The 20,766-nt window shown below is 27.2% G+C and overlaps 2 protein-coding genes across 2 annotated transcripts; one reads left to right on the forward strand and one right to left on the reverse strand.

The window, feature by feature from the left end:
* Positions 1 to 12,605: 12,605 nt before the first annotated feature.
* F5Y00DRAFT_272080 (uncharacterized protein) lies at positions 12,606 to 15,237 on the reverse strand (the record flags this gene model as incomplete). Its single annotated transcript, XM_048012913.1, has 5 exons — positions 12,606 to 13,025; positions 13,103 to 13,131; positions 13,199 to 14,025; positions 14,163 to 15,049; positions 15,121 to 15,237. The coding sequence occupies 5 exons, from the start codon at positions 15,235 to 15,237 to the stop codon at positions 12,606 to 12,608; spliced, it is 2,280 nt and encodes a 759-aa protein (XP_047862204.1).
* Positions 15,238 to 15,561: 324 nt separating this feature from the next.
* Positions 15,562 to 17,669, forward strand: F5Y00DRAFT_272082 (uncharacterized protein; the record flags this gene model as incomplete). Its single annotated transcript, XM_048012914.1, has 7 exons — positions 15,562 to 15,630; positions 15,691 to 15,863; positions 15,989 to 16,146; positions 16,207 to 16,252; positions 16,321 to 16,997; positions 17,059 to 17,188; positions 17,249 to 17,669. 7 exons carry the CDS (start codon positions 15,562 to 15,564, stop codon positions 17,616 to 17,618), a joined length of 1,623 nt encoding a protein of 540 aa, XP_047862205.1. The 3' UTR covers positions 17,619 to 17,669.
* Positions 17,670 to 20,766: the final 3,097 nt, after the last annotated feature.

Below are 20,766 nucleotides of genomic sequence, written 5' to 3' on the forward strand. Positions count from 1 at the left end.
AAATAAAACCATTGAATAAATTTTTATTAATATTTTTATAAAACTTAAAGATATGTTTAAAAATCTAACGTCTTAACTTTAATTAATCTTTAACGTTAATTTATAAAATAATATAAAAGAAAAATTTTATTTTTTACTTTTACTTATTATTAAAATTGTAGGATTACGTTATTTCGGACGGCCTTACGTTTAATAAAAAAGCTTTACCGGTAAATGCGTTTATATTTTTATATTTAATAAATAAAACGTTAAAAAAGAATTTTAAATTCGGATTTTATTTATAATTAATATAGTAATTTATTATTGTTAAGAAAATATAAAAACTATTTAAACTATTATATAAGAATTAATAAAAGATTTTATTAATATAAATTAAAATAATATATTAAATAAATTTTATAAAACTATACTTATAAAAATTATAAATGCGAAAAAAATTAAAGTATAATTAAACTTATAATTATATACCTTTATTAATAATTATTATAAAACCTTAACTGTAAATAAGTTAATAAATTTAAACGTTAAAAAATTTATAAAAGGAAAGTTAAAGTATATAAAAAAAGAATTGTTTAAAAAGTTATTATTAAAATTCCGTAAGATAATAAACGTTTTTATAAAAAAAAACGTAAATAAATTAGTTTTATATCGTTTTTATAATATTAAAATTAATTTAAAACTTAATATTAAACTTTTATACCATAAAATCCGCTTTTATAATAATAAAAAATTTTAAATAATTTATAAATACGTATAAAAATATTTAAATAAAGAATAAATTTAATAATTTACTTTTTTTATTACCTTTTAAGTATTATTAATTAAAAAATTAAACGGTAAAGTTCGTGTTTATATAAATTACCGATAATTAAATAACGTTATTATTAAAAACTAATTCCCTATTCCATAAATTTGAAAAATATTCGAAAAGATATAAAACGTTAAATACTTTTTTAAAATCAATATTATTATTATTTTTAATAAGATTTAAATAAAAGAAAAAAATAAATGGAAAATAACTTTTATTATTAAATAAAGATTTTTTAAATATAAAATAATATTATTTAATTTAATTAACGCATTAACTTATTTTTAATTTTATATTAACAAATTTTTATAAAATTTATTAAATAAATTTTATTTAATTTATTTTAATAATATGATTATATTTTTTAAAATTAAAAAAGATTATATTTAATATATATTAAAAATCTTAAAACGCCTTTAAAATACCGGCTTTTAAGTGAATATAAATAAATATAAATTCTTCGCGAAAAAAATTAAATATTTTAACATAATTATCATAATCGATAATATTAAAATAAACCCCGAGAAAGTATAAACAATCTTTAATTAAAGAAATTTTAAAGGCGTAAAAGAATTTAAAAGCTTTTTAAAATTTATTAATTTTTATTAACGATTTATTAAAAGTTATTTTAAAATTATAAAATCTTTAATAAAAATAACTAAAAAACGCCATACCTAGAATTAAAAAAATAATAAAAAAACCTAAAAAACCTTTATAACGTTTAAAGCTACTTTTACAATTACTTTAATCTTAATATTTTACAACTTAAATAAAAAAATTATAATAAAAGTTAACGCCTTTAATTAAATATACGGAAATATTTTCTTATAAATAAAAAAAAACGGTAAATAACACTTAATTATTTATTTTTTAATTAAGTATTCCTTTTAAAAATATAATTACGAGATTTATAATAAAAAATTTTTAACTATTATTAAATCTTTAAAAAAATAGTAATTAAAATTTGAAAATTTAAAAAAGTTTAACGTTTTTATTAACCATAAGAATTTATAATATTTTATAACTATTAAATAATTTAACACTTGATAAGTTAAATAAGTTAAGTTTTTTAATCGTTTTAATTTTTAAATTATTTATTAACTTAAATTTAAGGTAAAACAACTTAATACCTTTAATTACTTATTTAAAACTAAATTTAAATCCGTTTATAATAAAAGATTTAATAATAAGTACCGCATAATTCTTATAAAAAACTATATAAATAAACAAATCTTAAATAAATTTACTTATTATAAATTTAATAAAGATTTCTCCTTTTATTAATTAAATATAAATATATTTATAAATACATTAATTAATAACGCTTATATAAAATTACCCTTAATCTCATAAATAATCATAACATTAAAAGATATATTAAAGAAAATTTAATTAAAAAACTTATAAAATAAATTACGATAATTTCCTTTTATAAATTATAAATTAATTTAAGGAAAGGTTTATTTTTAAAGACGTTTATTTATCTTAAAAAATAATAAATTAATAATTTAAATTTTATAAAAAAATTATGATTTAACCCTTGTAAATTACCTTAAAAGGATAAAGATTTTATATTTAATTATATGATCTTACATTTAATTTAAATTTTATAAAAATATTTCTTAATACATATAATATTGTTATAAATATATTTATTTTAAATTATTTAAAAACACATCTTAAAAACTATTTTAATCTTTAAAGATTCCTTTTTCATTTTAAAAAAATATAAACATTAATTATATAATACTATTACTTGATTGTAAAAAATATAAATTTATATATAAATATATTTTTATTATTATTAATCGATTTACAAAAATGCGTTATTTTATTCCTACTATATTATTTAAAGTGAAAGCCTTTATAAACGTTTTTATTTATTACGTATAAAATTTATACGGTACTTTTATAATTATCATTAATAATTAAAGTATATAATTTATATCCGCCTTTTAAATTTAATTTAACTGTAAATTAAAAATTACTTTAACATTATTTTTAACCTTCCACCCTTAAATTAATAAATAGTTAAAAAATTTTAATATTTTTATAAAAGTTTATTTTTAAAACTACGTAATATTTTTATAAAATAATTGAAAAGATTAATTACCTTTTATAAAATTTATTATAAATAATGTAGTTTTAAAAACTATTAACGTTACACCCTTTTTTATTAACTATAGGTTTCACCTTTATTTAAATATAAAATTAATAAAACCGACACTATTTAAAATAATTAATTAATAATAATAAAAATACCTTATAATTAATTTATTAACAACTTATATAAAATGTATTATTAAATACCTTTAAAAATCTATAGTTAAAATATAATAATAATAAATTTACTATATTAATAAGAAAAAAATAAACCATTTATAATATAAATCGGGAAATTAAGTATTTTTTAATACACGTAATATTAAAATAAAAAAATTAACCTAAAAGTTAAACGATAAATAATAAAACTTTTATAAAATCTTAAAAATTTATAATAACACTTACCTATTAAAACTTTTAAAAAATATAAAGATATTCTTAATATTTTATACTTCTTTTTTAACTAAAATTTTAAATAACTTTTTATCCGAATAAGATAATATTAATAATAAAACTAAAAAATAATATAAAAACAAGGAAATTTTAATATAAAACGATAAAACAAAAAATGATTATTTAAAATAATCTTTTAAAAAAATCTTAAACATAAAAATCTTACAATAACTTAAAAGAATGTTTAATTACCTTATTTAATAAATATTACATAAATTTACTTAAAACCAAAAAAATTATATAATCGGAAATAAAAGTTAACTTAAAGATTTTTACTTAAAGAATAGAAATAAATTTAAGCTATAATAATTTATTAATTAAAAAATATCGGATAAAAGAAAACTTAAAACGAAGGAGAAATTATAACTAAATTATATAAAAGATTAATTAAACATTTAAAATAAATGCTTTTTTAAAGAAAGAATATTATTACAGTTAAAAATCATATAATTACTTAATTTCGTTAATTACTTACATGACTTAATATTTAAATTAAATATTACTTTATATATATATATATTTAAACCTTATAACTTATTAATATTTTAATTCCTTAAAATATTATCGTCTTCCTTATTAACCTTTTAATCTTATGATAATTATAATGGTTATTTTAAAATTTTTTTTAATAATTTTTATTTTTTATAATCTTTATACTTTTTAAATTTAATTATTTTTTTAATATAATTTATATAAATTTTAAAAAAATTTTAATATTTAAATAATTAAATAAATAATATTATAAAAAAAAATTTAAAATTTTATTTATTTATTTTATAAAAATATAATTATATTTATAAAATATATTATTAAAAATTAATAAAAATTATTAAAAATATTATTTTATATATATAAATAAAAGTATTTTAAATATTTTTATTAATTTTAAATTAAATTACATATATTTTCGATTATAATTTTTGTTATTTTTTTATATAAATTATAATATAATTTATATATAATTTAAATTAAAATTTATAAAATTATTAAAGTAAATGTTAAATAAATAAAAAAAAATAACGGGTACGTATTTTTTTTATTACATATTTAATAATAAGTATATTATATAATTAATGTTACTTTTTAAAAGTTTAAATTTTTATTATTTTTAAATAATTTATTTATAAATATAAATATTTTTTTAATTATTAAATTTAAATTAATTTATTAAAATTTTTAATTAATATTATTTTATTATTATTATAATTTTTTATTAAATTTTATAATTTTTTTTTTAAATTTAATATTAAATTATTTTTAATATATTAAATATTATTTTTATTAATAAATAATAATTATATAAACGTTATTAATTTTTTATTAAATATATTAAAATTTAAAAAAACGCATGTATTTATAAACTCGCGTAAACGTTTTTACGTGCTCGTAAGCTCGCACGTAAAAATCCGTCGAAAACATTAAATCTTTTATTAATTTTTTTATCATTTATTAATGAATTATTTATCAATTATTTATTATTTTTTTATTAATTTCGCATAATAATTTCTAAAAGTTCCAGCGTAAAAAATGTCTCCGACGGATAATGAAATATTATTTATAAATTTTACTATTTGTACTACCATGGCTTGTTATCGGGGGCTTATTTGTACTACTATACATCGAAATACATCCCCATCCCGCATACAATTACAAGGTCAATTGCCCACACAACCCCTTCAATCTAACAATGCAATCCATATGTTTTACATCCTTAGAACCGCCTTAATTAAGGCTTTCGAATGGTATATCTCTCAATTGAATGCATGCGTTGCTTCGAAAGTTATTCGCATGTATAGTCAATTCAACGTGGCGCGCGACCGCAAAAGAGCCTCCTCTCGCCCCGAAAGTGTATCACGTGGTCTCCCGAAGAGCGACTACCACAACCACTTATACTCGAATAACTTTACAGCCAGGGCCTGCATCCATTCCAGGCCTGTATCATTCGAAGGCTCTAATTGAGGCGAAACTTATGATATATATATTATGTATTGTATGGTTGAATTAAATACGATATATCGGTCGATGTTGTGGGTGTAATTGAATGAGGCTCTGCGGGAGGCTCTTTTGCGGTCGCGCGCCACGTTGAATTGACTATACATGCGAATAACTTTCGAAGCAACGCATGCATTCAATTGAGATATATACCATTCGAAAGCCTTAATTGAGGCGATTCTAATGATATAGATCATATATGTTGCATTGTTAGATTGATGAAGTTATAATGGTTGTTGAAATGTTGTGGTGTAATTAAATGAGTTTTGTTGTGGGATGTACGTATGGTATGTACCTTTGCCCTGAGTTTACGAAGGGTTATTGTGTTGCATTTTTTTTTGCGGGGGATTTATATTACCTTTTTATTTAGTTTAAATAAGTTAATAAAAATTATTAAAAATGAAAATGCCTTAGTTATTTTTATGTTTATTAATTAAGTGTATTTTAAAATAAAGTGGGTTTTAATTAAAATTTTAATAAAAATAACTTATATAATTTTAATAATTAAATTAATTATAATTATAATTATATAATTTATTATAATTACGTAATTAATTATAATAAAAGTTATAACGAAAATTATAATAAAAATTATAATAAAAATTATAATAAAAGTTTTTAATTTAATGTTTAAATTAATTATAATTTATTAATTAAATATATTTTAAAATAAAATAAAGTTTTAATTAAATATAATTATAAACGATTACGGTTATATAATTTATTATAATTATATAATTAATTTTTAACTTAACGTTATTACGGTTTTTAATTATAATAATAATAAAAAATTAACGAAATTAAATTTATTTATAAAATAAATAAAAACGCGGCGCGTAAAACGCCGCACTTTTATTTACGTAATAATGCGTAAAAAAAAAGACGGGATATAAGGTCGAGGATTTAAATTGTGGATTTAATTTTAAGATGGTATAATTAAAAAAGGTTATGTGGTTAAAAGGGGTTATATGGCTTATGTGGCCGTTTATCGAACCGCGCGAAGGTTATAAGTGTAAAGTACGTGCGAAATACGTGCCGAGCGCTTGTGACTTTTAACGCGGCGAGGTAAAACGGTTATATTAAAAATTTAATTAATTAAATTAATTGGTTAATTTAACTTAATAACTTGGTTTTATTTATAAACTTAAAGTTATTATATAAGTTAATAAAATTACTTTTTATTTTTATATATAATAATGTAAATAAACTTTCGATAAAAATTATTAATAATATAAATAAAAAAACTTAAATTAAATTATAAATTTATTATATTAAAATTATTTTTTAATAAATATAATTTAAATAATTATTATTAAAATATTTTTATTTTATTATTAAAAATTTATTAATATATTTAATATAAAAAGTACATTTTTATTTATTTATATATAATTATATTAATCGTTTATATTTAATTATATTAATTATTTATATAATTTATTTAATTTTATAATGTAATATATAAATATTATATTATTATTTTTATTTTAATTAAAGTTTTTAAATAATATATATTTTAATTAAATACATGCGTTATTTTAAAAATTATTTAAATGTATAATTAATTTAATATAATATACGATTATAAAAAAACTTTTTATTAAACCTTTTATTTTAAAAGTGTATTACGTAATTTTTTTAAAAACAATTATTATAATTATAATTATAACCATTTATATTTAAATAATTTTATATTTTAAATTTATATTAAATTAATATATATATTATTAAATAACTTTAATTAAAACGAAATTTACGATATATATTTTATATATTATATTATTAAATAAAAAACAATATATTAATTATTATTATAAATATAATTAAATAAAATTTTATAAAAAAAGTTTTATTAAAAGTTTTTTTATAATTATATGTTATATTAAATTAATTATATTAAATTAATTATATATTTAAATAATTTTTAAAATAACGTATTTATTTAATTACGATATATATTATTTAAAAGTTTTAATTAAAATGAAAATAACGATATAAATTTTATATATTATATTATTAAATTAAAAAATTAAAAAACGTATAAAAATTAATATAATAAATTAATATAATAAAAATTAAAAATAAATGAAATATATTTAAATATATTAAATATATTAATAAATTTTAATAATAAAATAAAAATATATTAATAATAATTATTTATATTAAATTTTATTTATTATATATATTTTTTTTTATTTTTTTTAAAAAATTATATTATAATATATTTAATAATTATATATATTATATTATAATTATTTTATTTTTACTATAAAATTAATATATTATTTAATTATATTTTATTTATTCTTTTAATTAAAAATTAATTATTAAAATAATAATTAAATAAAAAATAAAAAATTAAATTAATTTTTAAAAAATTATTTATTATATATATTAAAAATTATTTTTCGGATAATATAAAAGTTTAAAGTTTATACCGTATTATATTTTTATATTATTTCTTTTTTTTTTAAAAAAAAAAATTTACTTTTTATTAAATTAAAAAATACTTTTATAATAACTTAAATTTATTATTATTAAATTAAATAATAATTTATTTTATATAAATATATAAATGCGTTTTTCCCATTAAACCGCATTTATTTCGATTTTACAATTATATATTATTAATATAAAAGTTTATTATTTTTATTATTATATCGTATTTTATTTTTTTACTTTTTTTTTAAATTATATATATTTATATATAAAATAAATTAAATTTTATTTATTAATAATTATTATTATATTATTAAATAATATTTTTAATATTTTTAAAATTTAAATAATAAAAAAGTTTTAAATAAATATATATATAAATTTATTTTTTTTATATTTATAACTTTTTATAAAATAATAAAATTATTTATATAATAATAAAATATATATTTTAAATAAAAAACTTTTATTTATATTTAATATAACATTTTAAAATAAATTTTAAATATATAATTTTATTTTATAAAAAATAAAAATATTTATATATTAAAATTAATTATATTATTAATTAAAAATAATATTAATTATATAATATAAAATAATATATTTTAAATAATTTAAAATTATTTTTTATATTTAACTTTTAATAATTTAAATAAAAAAACGAAAATTATAATTTAAAATATATATAATTTAAATTAAAATTAACTTAAATATAATTAAAAATATAAATTTTAATAAAAATAATATTAATCGTATAATATACTTATTATTACCCATATAATAAAACGGGGTACGTACCTGTTATTACGCGTAATTATTTACATTTTTTTTAAAACCTTTTTTAATAACTTTATAAACATTAATCCGATTTTTTTAAAAAAAAACATTATTAATTATATAAAAAATTTAATAAATATATAATTTAAATTACACGTAATTTAATTATAAATTAATTAAAATATTATAAAAGTAAAGATTTATATATATAAAATAACTTTTTTATTAATATTTATTAATTTATTTTAACTTATTATATAAAAATAACCATATTTTTATTAAATAAATGAATAAAAATCGGGTTTTTTTTTATAATATTAAGTATTTAATTATTTAAATATTAAGACTTTTTCGAAATTTATCCATGTTTTATTCGTAAAATTATTAAAATTTAAAAATATTAAAATTATAAAAAATAAAAGTTATTAAAAAAAGTTTTATAATAATTATTATAATTAAAATTTATACTTTTAACCGCATCCGGGTTAATATTAATTTAAATGACGTATATTTTAAACCATGATTTTATTAATTTTTTTATTTAAATTATAATATAAATTATATATAAATTAAATTAAAATTTATAAAATTATTAAAAGTTAAATATAAAAAATAATTTTAAATTACTTGGGATTATACCTCGTATATTATATGGGTAATAATAAATATATTATATAATTAATATTATTCTTTAATAATAATAATTATTTTAAATTTATTTTTAATTATTTTTATATTTTATAATTTAAATATTTTATAATTTTAATAATTTTATTAATATAATTTAAATAAATTTTAAAAAAATTATAATATTTAATTAATTAAATATTTAATATTATAAATTAAAATTTAAATTTTTATATATTTATTTTATAAATATATAATTATATTTATAAATATATTAATAAAAATTAATTAAAATTATTAAAAATATTATTTTATATATATAAATAAAAATATTTTAAATATTTTAATTAATTTAAAATTAAATTATAAGTAACATTAATCGTGTAATATGCTTATTATTACCCGTGTAATAAAACGGGGTATATACTTTATTTTTTTTTATTTCTTTTACGTTTATTTTAATAATGTTATAAATTTTAATCCGATTTATATATAATTTATACTATAATTTAAATAAGAAAATAAGAAAAATTACGGTTTAATGTGCACGTGATTTAGCTTTAAATTAGCTAAAATATTTAAAAAGTAAGTATTTATATATATAAAATGACTTTTTTATTAATACTTATTAATTTATTTTAATTTATTATATAAAAACAGTTATATTTTTACAAAATAATTAAGTAAAAATCTAGGGTTTGTTTTATAATTTTAACCATTTAATTATTTAAATAATAAGACTTTTTTAAAATTTATTTAAGTTATATTAATAAGGTTATTAAAGATAATAAATATAAAGATTATAAAAAATAAAGATTGTTAAAAATAATTATTATGATTAAAATTTATATTTTTAATCGTATTTAAATTAATATTAATCCGAATTACGTGTATTTAAGTTTATATTTTTATTAATTTCTTTATTTAAATTATAATATAAATTATATATAAATTAAATTAAAAATTGTAAAATTATTTAAAAAAAAGTGTAAAAAGTAATTTAAAATTATCCGAGATTATACCTCGTATATTACACGGGTAATAATAAGTATATTACACGATTAATGTTATTTTAAATTATTTATAAATAAAATTAAAATTTTTATTATTTTTATATATAATTAATTATATTTTTTCGAAAAAAATTAAAATAATATTTATAAAATTATTAAAATATATATAAAAAAAATAATAAGTAATTTTAAATATATATTTTTTAAATATTTTATATATTACGTATTTAATAATAAATATATTATATAATTAATATTACTTTTAATTAATTAAAAGTTAATTATATTATTTATAATATTTTTAATTAAATTTATATTAAAATATATTATTATAAAATTAATTTATATTATATATTATTATAATAATATAAATAATATTATTAATATTTTTTATAAAATTATTTTTAAAACATTATTATTTAAATTATATTTTAATTAATATTTAAATTATAATACGTATTTTTACGATTATATAATTCGACTTTACATTTATTTAATTAATTAAATTTTTTAAAGTTATTTTATTATAAAATACGTATTTTAAATATACCGTTATATACATTTATTTATATATTAATTTTAATATATTAATCTTTTAATTTAAATAATTTTATAAATTTATATTTACGTTTTTTAAAACATATATTATTAAATAACTTATAAAATAATAAAAATAATAATTTCGGTCGTATTATAATAATTATTTTATTTAATTTTTTATATAAAAATTAAATTATTTATAATATAAAACTTTAATTATATAATATAATTCGTGTTATTATATACTTTTAATTATAAGATATTTATTAATATATATAAAATTAATTAAAATAATTATTTTAATATAATTAAAACCATTATTTTTATTATTTTATAAATTATTTAATAATTATAAATAATTAATAAAATACTTTAATAATTAATAAATGTAATTAATAAAAAACCTTTAATTTTTACGAGATTAAAAACCCGTTTTATATAAATAAATTAAATATAATAATTTAATTTACTTTTAATAATATATATTTTAAATTTTAAAATCTTAAATTTATAAAATTATTTAAATTAAAAAATAAATAAATATATATAAATATATATATACGATTATAAATTAAAATAATATAAATTAATTAATTTAAAAATATAAAATAATTATATAATTTTATTAAAAATTAAAATATAACTTAAATATTAATTAAAATATAACTTAAATAATAATATTTTATTTTAATTATTATTATTTTTATTTTTATTATAATTTAATTTTTTATTTTTAAAAATTTTTATACGTAAATATATATTTTAAATTTATTTAATTTTTTATTAAATAAATATTTTTTTAATATTTATTTAAAATTAATATAATAATTATAAATAGTTTTTTATAATAATTAAAAATTAAATATATTTTATTATTAATTTTTTTTAATTTTTTAAAAATGTTTTTAAATTATTTATTTTATTTAAAATTAAATTAAAAGTAAATTAAATTATTATATTTAATTTATTTATAATGTTTTATTTAATTTATTTATATAAAATAAGTTTTTAATTTTTATAAAATTAAAAGTTTTTTATTAATTATATTTATTAATTATTAAAGTATTTTATTTTAATTATTTATATAAATATTACTTTTTTAAATATAAATTTTTTTTATTTATTTAATTAAACTTTACATAAACCTTTTATATTAAATCCACCGACGTAAATTAATTTAAATCTAGCTTTTCGCCGTTTAACATAAAAAGTAACCCCGTTAAATTACACAATAACCTTAAGTTTACAACCAGGCCAGGCAATTGATTTAATTAATTAAATCCCGTAAAGTGGCCGCCTTGCCTCGCCGCGCGGAGGTTACGGGCGCTTAGCACGTACTTCGCACGTACCTCGCACCTGTAACCCCTACGCAGCTCGGCGGGCGGCCATATAAGCCATATAACAAACCCCCTAACCACACCACATCCCAAGATTAGGTCCACGGTTCAAATCCTTAACCTCGCATCCCCTCGCATCCTATCCTTTCTTTTACGCATTACTACACAAACAAAAGCGTAATACACTTTTGCCTACTTCATAAGCAGGTTAAGCTCCGCGGTTCGGCTTCGCCGAACCGCTCCGTTAACCCCTTATTAACTATGGCTTAAATAGTTCAATCTCCATTACATAAACAACTTTCGTCAAAATCTCGAAAATGTACCCAATCAAATCTTAACAAAAACCCACTTCATTACAAGATACACCCAATCAACACATACAAAACTAACAAAGGCACTTCCATTTCCAATAATTTTTATTTTCCTATTTGGTTTAATTGGGAAAGAAAAGCAGACCCAACTCCCATAGAAAAAAAAAAAAAAAATACAACACAATAACCCTTCGTAAACTCAGGGCAAATGGATCGTCCACTGAGTAAAAACAGTCGGATACGCATGGACCTCGTCTCCGAACGACCCGTCGATATGGACCTCCCCGATCTCGCCGCTAGTAGTCATATCGTAGGAGACTCGTGCGCGCTGCGGCCCGCGGGTGAAATGGGAGATCTTCCCATCTTGGATGTCCGCATACAGCGCCGAGGTCGAGATATCTAGGTCGACACGGTACACCCCATTGTGGAGATTCTCTGGTCGGGGCCGGGCGCCCCGGAGATATTGTAGGCCAGCTGCGCGGAAATGCGACCCATCCGTGAAGATGCTGGCGAAGCCCGTATCTCTTGCCGGATCTGTGCTCGGGGTGAGGGTGAAGCTGGCGCGGTGGGTCTTGCTCTGGAGGCCTGAGATGATCAACGGGCCGAAGTTGGATGGAAGCTGTACGGATATGTTAACATAGTTCTGTTGGTATACTGGGGCCATGCTGAATTTGTTAAAGCGGAGGCAAAACTTACATCGCTAGATGACACCGTTTGGGTGAGTACTGGGGATAAATCTGTTAGTGGGTTGGGTGTAAAGTGTATAGATATTTGCAGTGTATAGAGACTTACACTGCAGGATTCGGTCATACTTTGAGTTGACGGTGTTCATCGCGTCGTCAATGAGATACACGTCAGTGCGAAACTGGGCCGTGGTCTTTTGAGAATCCAGCACCAGAGGACTGTCTTCCAGGGCCCAGTACTTATATGCCCATGCCATGTTACGCATCTGGATCGCCACCGAGGTCTGCATAGAAAGATAAGAGTCGTAGAACTTAGCTTCGGCTGCAGCATATTGCGCCGCTTCCCCAGTATACTTGCCGACTAGATCTTGGAGTTCATGGATATCCTCGTTACATGTGATTACTGCCATCTCTGCCTGAACGTATTCCTGTCCTGCCTTGGCGGCCTGAGCCTCCACCTGAGCCAGCGCTTTCCCGTTAATGCTATACTTTTGCAGAGCCGTCCGATAACCTGTAGCCCCTCCGATGGCATGGGCGATCGCAAAGTCCAGCTGGGCGACAGACTCAAGGGTCCAGGTATCCCATGTGGTCAACGTGATGATCAGCTTCGCGTCGGCGTCGCCTTGGCTAGTTCCGGAGATGTCGTCCACGGGCGGAATCACCGCACTCGGATCGGTTTCGCATTCCTTGACCGCCGCGACGATCAGCATCATGGAAAAGTACAAGGTTCTCACTGGACCCATGCACTCTGTGAGTTGTTGCAAAATATCCGAGGAGATCTTCCGATCCTCTTGCGCCGTTGTCTGCTCTGCTGATCTGACCTGGTCTATGACCCCTTTTGCGGTATTGATCGCTTGTGCTATATCGTCAACGGAGAAAGTCGTAGAGATACGGTACAGCTGCACGCCAAATTCTAAGGCCCAGCAGCGGCCGACGCTTTAGCGAAGAGAGACGGAATGGCGCGCATATTAGCCATTGAAGGGGTTGAAGACTCACGGATGATCCCACCCAGAATGCCAAACACGCCTTTGAACATGGCTTGTTCCTCTCAGGCTAAAAGGCCCTCTTGAAACGCTTCTCGGGCGGAGTCCAACTCGCCCTGACTCGCGGTGACCCGATCCAGACAGTTGTCTCGAGTGGCACAGGCATCGGAGTATTTGGCGGAGGCAGAATTCCGGGCCTGTTCGCGCAGGGCTTGTCGATTGATGGCCTGCTGGAGCATGGGCTGCCAGGCAGCCTTCTGATCTTCGACATTGCTTTTCTGATCCTGAAATCGCTCGTACTGCGTCTCGAACGCTTCCAGGGCATCGATGGAATCTTCCACGGTTTGCCGGTACTGGCTGATGGTCAAGGCGGGGGCATATGTGGTGTCAAGGCCGGTCATGGCCTGGGCGGCCAATTGCTGGCCCAGAGAGACGGCCTGCGCATTGAGGGCCGGGTAAAGAGTGGGATGGGCCGTTGCGGTAGCCACGTGCGCACATAAGGATATAGCAATGGATGGCTTCTGCCAGAATAGCGCTTGCGCGACCCGTAACTGCGTCGCTAGTGTGGCCTGGAAAATCTCATCCGGGCTGTCGAAGTACTGCTGATAGTACGCGACACTGATACTGTCCGTCTCGACAGTGACCACCGCCCCGATGTGATTCGTCTCCGGTCCTAGCTTCAAGCGGACACTTTGCGACGGATCGGGGCTCTGTATAGTCACGGGCTGGTCTAGGATAGAGGCGTAGATACGGATCACACAGCTCGTGCGGGAGGCAGGGTGGACCTTCAGGGTCACGGGCGCATCGGCAGTCAGGACCCGCGCAGCGAGTACGAACATACTGTCCGCCGTAGGCGAAAGGATCGTTTCTGGAGAGTCAAAGGCAAGAACATCGGTGTAGATGTACATCACGTTGTAGACCAGGGAGTCGACGAGTTGGGTAGAGGTGAGATACACTGCTCGCCTATAGCCAGTGTACTATAGTCCATGCGGTATCTCGCTCATCAGCACGGTCGACCACACCTGATAGTACGTATGTCAAGACCTACCGTTTCTTTGTCTCCAGCATCCTCTTTCACAGGCACGGCACCAACCGCGGTTGAGAGTGCATACTGATCCTGCCACTCCGCCGGGCAAGTCGGCTGGGGCTCGTACGGTGTGGACATGATTACGTCGATTGCCAGACGAGATTGGATACCCGCATGTGTGAAGCAGGGCAAGCTACCATGCTTTATACGGACGGGGTTATCTGGGCAGCCGACGAGGGGGCCATGGGTCTCTGACTACCTAATATACGGACATACAGGCCGCATGATGTTCTTGAGATACATACACCGCTCGATAGCCAGGCCAACGCACTCGTACACCTTTCCAAGACGGCACATTAGACATATGGACGGGGATGCGTAGATACTGTGTAGCATCTTCCGTCGGGGAAAGTCTGACGCCCATCACCATCTCAACCCAATTTGAGACTACTACCGCCCATCATGAGTGAAACCGAAGTTAGCAAGCGCCTACAGTCCTCCCTGGACAGTAAGAAAGGGAGGTTCAATGAGGTACTTGGAAACCGTGGCTCACCCGCCAATACTGAAGAGAGACTTACAGCTTCACATTAGATCACCGCCCTGTCACAGAAGGCCATCAACAATGCCATGTCCGATCTGTTGAAAAAGCATACGGAGCTAACTGAAGTCAAGGCTGAATTCGAGGGAATCGGCACTCTGGATGCAACACTGAAGAGCAGCCAGCTTTCCCTGAATGTTACCGGGCAGGAGAATCTAGCATCAATGTACTAATGTACTATTGTACCTTCGAGTCTGGAACGGTCAATTTCGCCATTGGGTCTGTCTGAACATCTTCAAGTTAAGCAGTTTTTATCGCTTGGCTAACAATGTACCGGTTGCTTGTCAATAGGGATAAGGACTTCAAAGTCAACGATTGGACCACGGCTTGGACTTGCACTCTCGACAAGGAAGATATTGATCCAACCTCCGAAGAGTTCGAGCAAGTTTCCAACCAGATCAGTCAGCCTGGGGACTTCTCAATCAACTCCATATTCTTCGCTTTCACTAGTACGTACGGCGGCGGAGTTGTTCACGCTGTCTGTGGGAGAACATTGATAGGCTGATCAGTGACAACCTTGCTTTTATCTTCAGACGATCATATCATCAACTTTGAGTCAGCGACCATGCCCTTGGTGCCTTTGCCAGCTTGATGAGTGTTCTTTTCTGACACTATTTCTCTAGCCGGTATCACAGCTCCTTCAACGGAGCGGACGTGACCGACGACGAAAAGACCTATCTGAGTTTGATTCTGGGTAAGTGGTACGTAGGTGCGGATAGTAAGTGGCAGCACCGCCAGAAACGCACTCTGGCCTATGCGTTACATACGGCTAAGCCCGAGACCGTGAACAAGGAGGCGCCATCTTTCCCCCCAACGTCTCTGAAGCTGCAAACCTACCCCTACATCGCCCCCAATCAGACGAAGCCGGGGGAAGGTCTTGGGGCGGTCGGCGAAAACAACATGCTCCTCTATCTGCAAATGACCAAGAATCGATCCTTCCCAGATGTCCGGCTTCTGGAGTATTCGGGGAACTACGTCTCCCCGGGCATCAACGGCACGATTATCATCGATCGGGACATCTTCTGGGATAGCTACCTCTGTCGAACTTCTCCCTCCCAGCTGCTGTCTGTCTTCAATGTTTATACATACGCGTGGGTCGGCAGTGCGAGTAATCCCGACATGGCGGGAGAGCAATGGACAATTGCGTCGGGGAGCCATTCTAACGACCCCAACTTTTATGCGTGGAAGCAAAGTGCATCCAATCCCTTGACCTGGACATGGGCCCCCTCAAACAAGGAACAATCTTACCACCACACGTACAGTAAGAAAGGATATGGCTGGAATAGGCTCGACATTGATTGTAAGTATGCACCTTGTTGTCACGGACTAGAGGGATTCAATTAGTGACATTGGCGGTTCAGGCACCACATCTAACACGCTGAGCGCCGTTCCCGGAGAGAGCAATATCCATGCGAGGGGCATTACGGACATCAAAATTGTATGCCAGTCGGTTTGCACAATCTATCCCATGAATTGGGAATACGATTACACGTGCGTGTATTCCTACCTATCTATGTTTTCACCGGATTCAATCTGACAGAGACCATTCAGCATCCATATCAAAATCACTTGGCAAACCAAGATCACTATCTCGGCCGCCGACGGCGGCCTGAAGCTTTCTCTCAATCTGCCCGCCGATCTAACCAAAACCTTCCAAGTGACGGCGGATCCGCTGAAGTTCAGGGGCGACACTGCGGGCTTTAATCAACTGGACAGCGTCAAAGAAAGAAACCAGGGCTTACAGGACAACCTCGTGCAACAATTCCGGAACGTCTCATTTGGCGACGCCGAGAAAAACTTGGAGAAGGACCTCAATACCACGGCTCGGTTTGTGATTCCTGGCAACGCATCCTTGTTGTATGAGAAGCCGGTTTTCAACAACAATGGGGATTTGATGATTGAGGCCAATTACATAGTATAGTGTTCGCGATGTCTTGTTCTAGCCATCGGCTACTATGTAGTTATTACGTGGTTAGGAAATTCGATATTTTCCAATCTCGCTCTCTGATTGACTGGTTAGCTGGCACTCTTAACTCGACGTGCGACTGGATTCACAGCTAAACAATTTTAATGTAATTCATTTCCTTGTTTACTTTCTTCCACTTATTTCAAAGCTGAAGAAGGTTCTAAATCTCGTTCTTAGTTCATCTGCTAACCCTATAATGCCATCCTGACTGAGGTCCCTCAACTTTAGAATAAGGTCTAGCTCTCCGAAAAGCAAATCACGCTTAGCACAAGCAACCCATATAATAATCTCGTTGAGATCTTTATCAAATCCTCTCATCTCCGCCAGCCTCTCAATCACACACCTGAACATATCATCCAAGCCAACGGGAGGTTTAGCAAGAGCATTATAAACGAGGCTCGGCCTGTTCATGTCCCTGATTTCTGCACGCATGAGTCTAGCGCGCATCAATACATCGTTAAATTTGTTGTCGAGCGTTGTAATGATTTACTTTCTAAGCCTCTTTAACCGTTTTAGATGACTTTTATTTCAACTTTCCAAAAAGAGGAATACCCTTGTCGATTCCTTTCCGGATGAATGTTTTGATGTCAGCCTTAAATAACGGAGGAGTACATATATGGTTTTCAGGTGTATTTTCCCCTCCTCCATGCATTTAACACGTTATAGCCCAGATCATCGTGCACTAGCAACAGTCGCTCAATGGCTGGAAAACTTATGCCTATTGGACCTGAAGTCCGAAAGGCTTCTAACCATTTTGACCAGCAGCTCTTGGTTTTCTAGTGAAGTCTCGTCAACTCCATTAATGACGAGGAATAAAGGTTTCGATATCACACTGTCAGTGACAAATAAACTATTCCATATCGAAATTGGATTGAAAAGGCTTTTGCCATCTCTGCAAGCCACAATAGCTAATTCACGGTAGGCATCACAGAGCTCGACAATTTGATTGGCACTTGTTTTCAGGATGACTTCGGCCGTGTACTTGGCTTTCATGCCTTCTCTATTCTAAAAGAAGGTCACTATGCTAGAACTTAGATTTTGTAGTTCCGTGATGACTTAAGGCGCTAGATATGTATTTACTGTTCCCGGCTTTATCATGATCCAAAGCACAGGAAATTTCATAAGGACCCATTCTTAAAAAAGCGCCTGCTCTAGAAGCTAATCGCCTGATAGCCCGACTATCAAACTAGTAATGTCAGCATAGAATATCTCGTTATCCTAAGCTACGCTTATGTCAAGGGCTTGTCGAAGTAGCTCTCTGTCCCCGTCGGCTCCTCCCTGCTAATATATACGCTATGTTGTAGCATAGGTCGTAGACGTGATGAGAGCGATTTCTGTTCTCACATCTCGTCAAGTTGGTCAATACATTTCGTACTTTGTTTTCTTTGCCAGTGATATGCCGCATCATCCCCCGTCCCCGCCCACGCCTGATGGCCGCCTTAGCTTCGCAAAATATATCAAAGAGCGAGCGGAGGAGCTTAACTACAACCTTGTGAAGCTTGCGGCCTATATTCTCCCTGAGATACTTGTCTAGGCGATCGGAAATGTCTCGGGTCTTTCTGGACAGCATTTTGAGCGAGTCGTACATCTCAGTGACAACCGAACCAGAATCGACGAGAAAAAAGACCATCCTCGACGATGATATACGCAGACGCGAAGTGGGTTAGACCGATGTCCGCCTGAGAAAATTGGCCGAACCTCTGCAGCTGTATCATCGTAGCCTTAAACATATTTCAGAACTTTCCATGACTTTTCGAAATTGTAAGAAGTCAGACTCGTGCTCTGCAATTGGCTTGTCTTGTCAAGGTCAACGACCGTGTTTACTAGCGTCTTTAATTTCTTAGTGATAGATCCCCTATTCGACTCGTTCGAGTATTTGTCCACTGCCTCTTACCATAGTGGCTTTAGCTGAGAGTCTTTGCCATCGTCTATCACCATCCTTAATTGTTCAATCTCGATGGTCAACCCCGGTTGTGCTGCCTTGCATGTAGAACTAAGGAGCTATCCGCACAATGGCACGGAATCAGGTACGTAGAAGAACGTGCCGTGCTAGCGAAGGAAAGTGAGAGTATAGGGGTTGCGAGGGGCGGGAGGCAATAATCACCCGTCGATCCCTGATCTCTCGGGTCGGTCGATTATCCGGGCTGAGCGTCTTGTTGCACTGCGTGGAGTGGTTTGCATTATATGTCTATCTAGTAAATGGGCATTAATCACGAAGTCTGCCCGCTTTGTGACACCTGCACCGAAAAGAGCATGCGAACATCGGGGTTAAAAATATGGGCTAGATAGGGATATGGTTGAAGAGTAAAGAGGCTACGGTTAAGTGTTATTGAAAACCTTAATTACAGGCTACTAATAATAAAAGATTACTTCAGTAATGTGTAAAATAGGTTACAGAAGTCTCTCTTAACACTTGTGTCTATACCTACTAGACATCTGTTAGCTTTGGCCATAGCTTGCACCACTTAGTAGTTAAGGAATGAAAGCGTTTTCTTCTCGATTATAAAGTATGTGAAGAATCATAAACTGAGAGGAAACGACTTAAATATACTTGAGGAGTTTTCTTATACCAAAAAAAAAAAAAAAAAAAAAAAAAAAAAAAAAAAAAAGATTTATCTAGATACGTTCAGCAATTTACTAAAGTATCTTATCTTATATAAATTCAATTAAACTTGATATTCATGATGAAATATTAAACCTAGATCCCATTTTAATATAAGACTTGAAGAATCGATGAGAAGGCCCGTCTTGGACGTGGCTTTCCCCAGATCAGATGTTTTCTATAATAGGACCGATTTTACTCCGCCTAATAAGTCCGAGCCATCTTTAACTCTGTTTAGCCTCGATGTAAGTTTAATCAGTTTGTCAGTTCGCTCAACCTAGTTAAACTACTTTTGAAACACAACTATGCACAAAGTTTCCCCAACTAAAATAAATGCTAATTTTTGCAATATTAGATGATATCGCGAAAAATGTTCCACGGCCATACGTATTCGCTTGATAGGTTGAGAGGTAAGCGCTGCTCATAATGCGTACTGGGCAATTTATCTACTCCACCAAGAATGCTACCTGCTATCTTGGTCGATCTTTTCCTCTATTGGCG

The sequence above is a fragment of the Daldinia vernicosa genome, assembly GCF_022497035.1.
Source record: "Daldinia vernicosa strain CBS 139.73 unplaced genomic scaffold F5Y00scaffold_45, whole genome shotgun sequence".
NCBI classification, from domain to species: Eukaryota; Fungi; Ascomycota; class Sordariomycetes; order Xylariales; family Hypoxylaceae; genus Daldinia; species Daldinia vernicosa.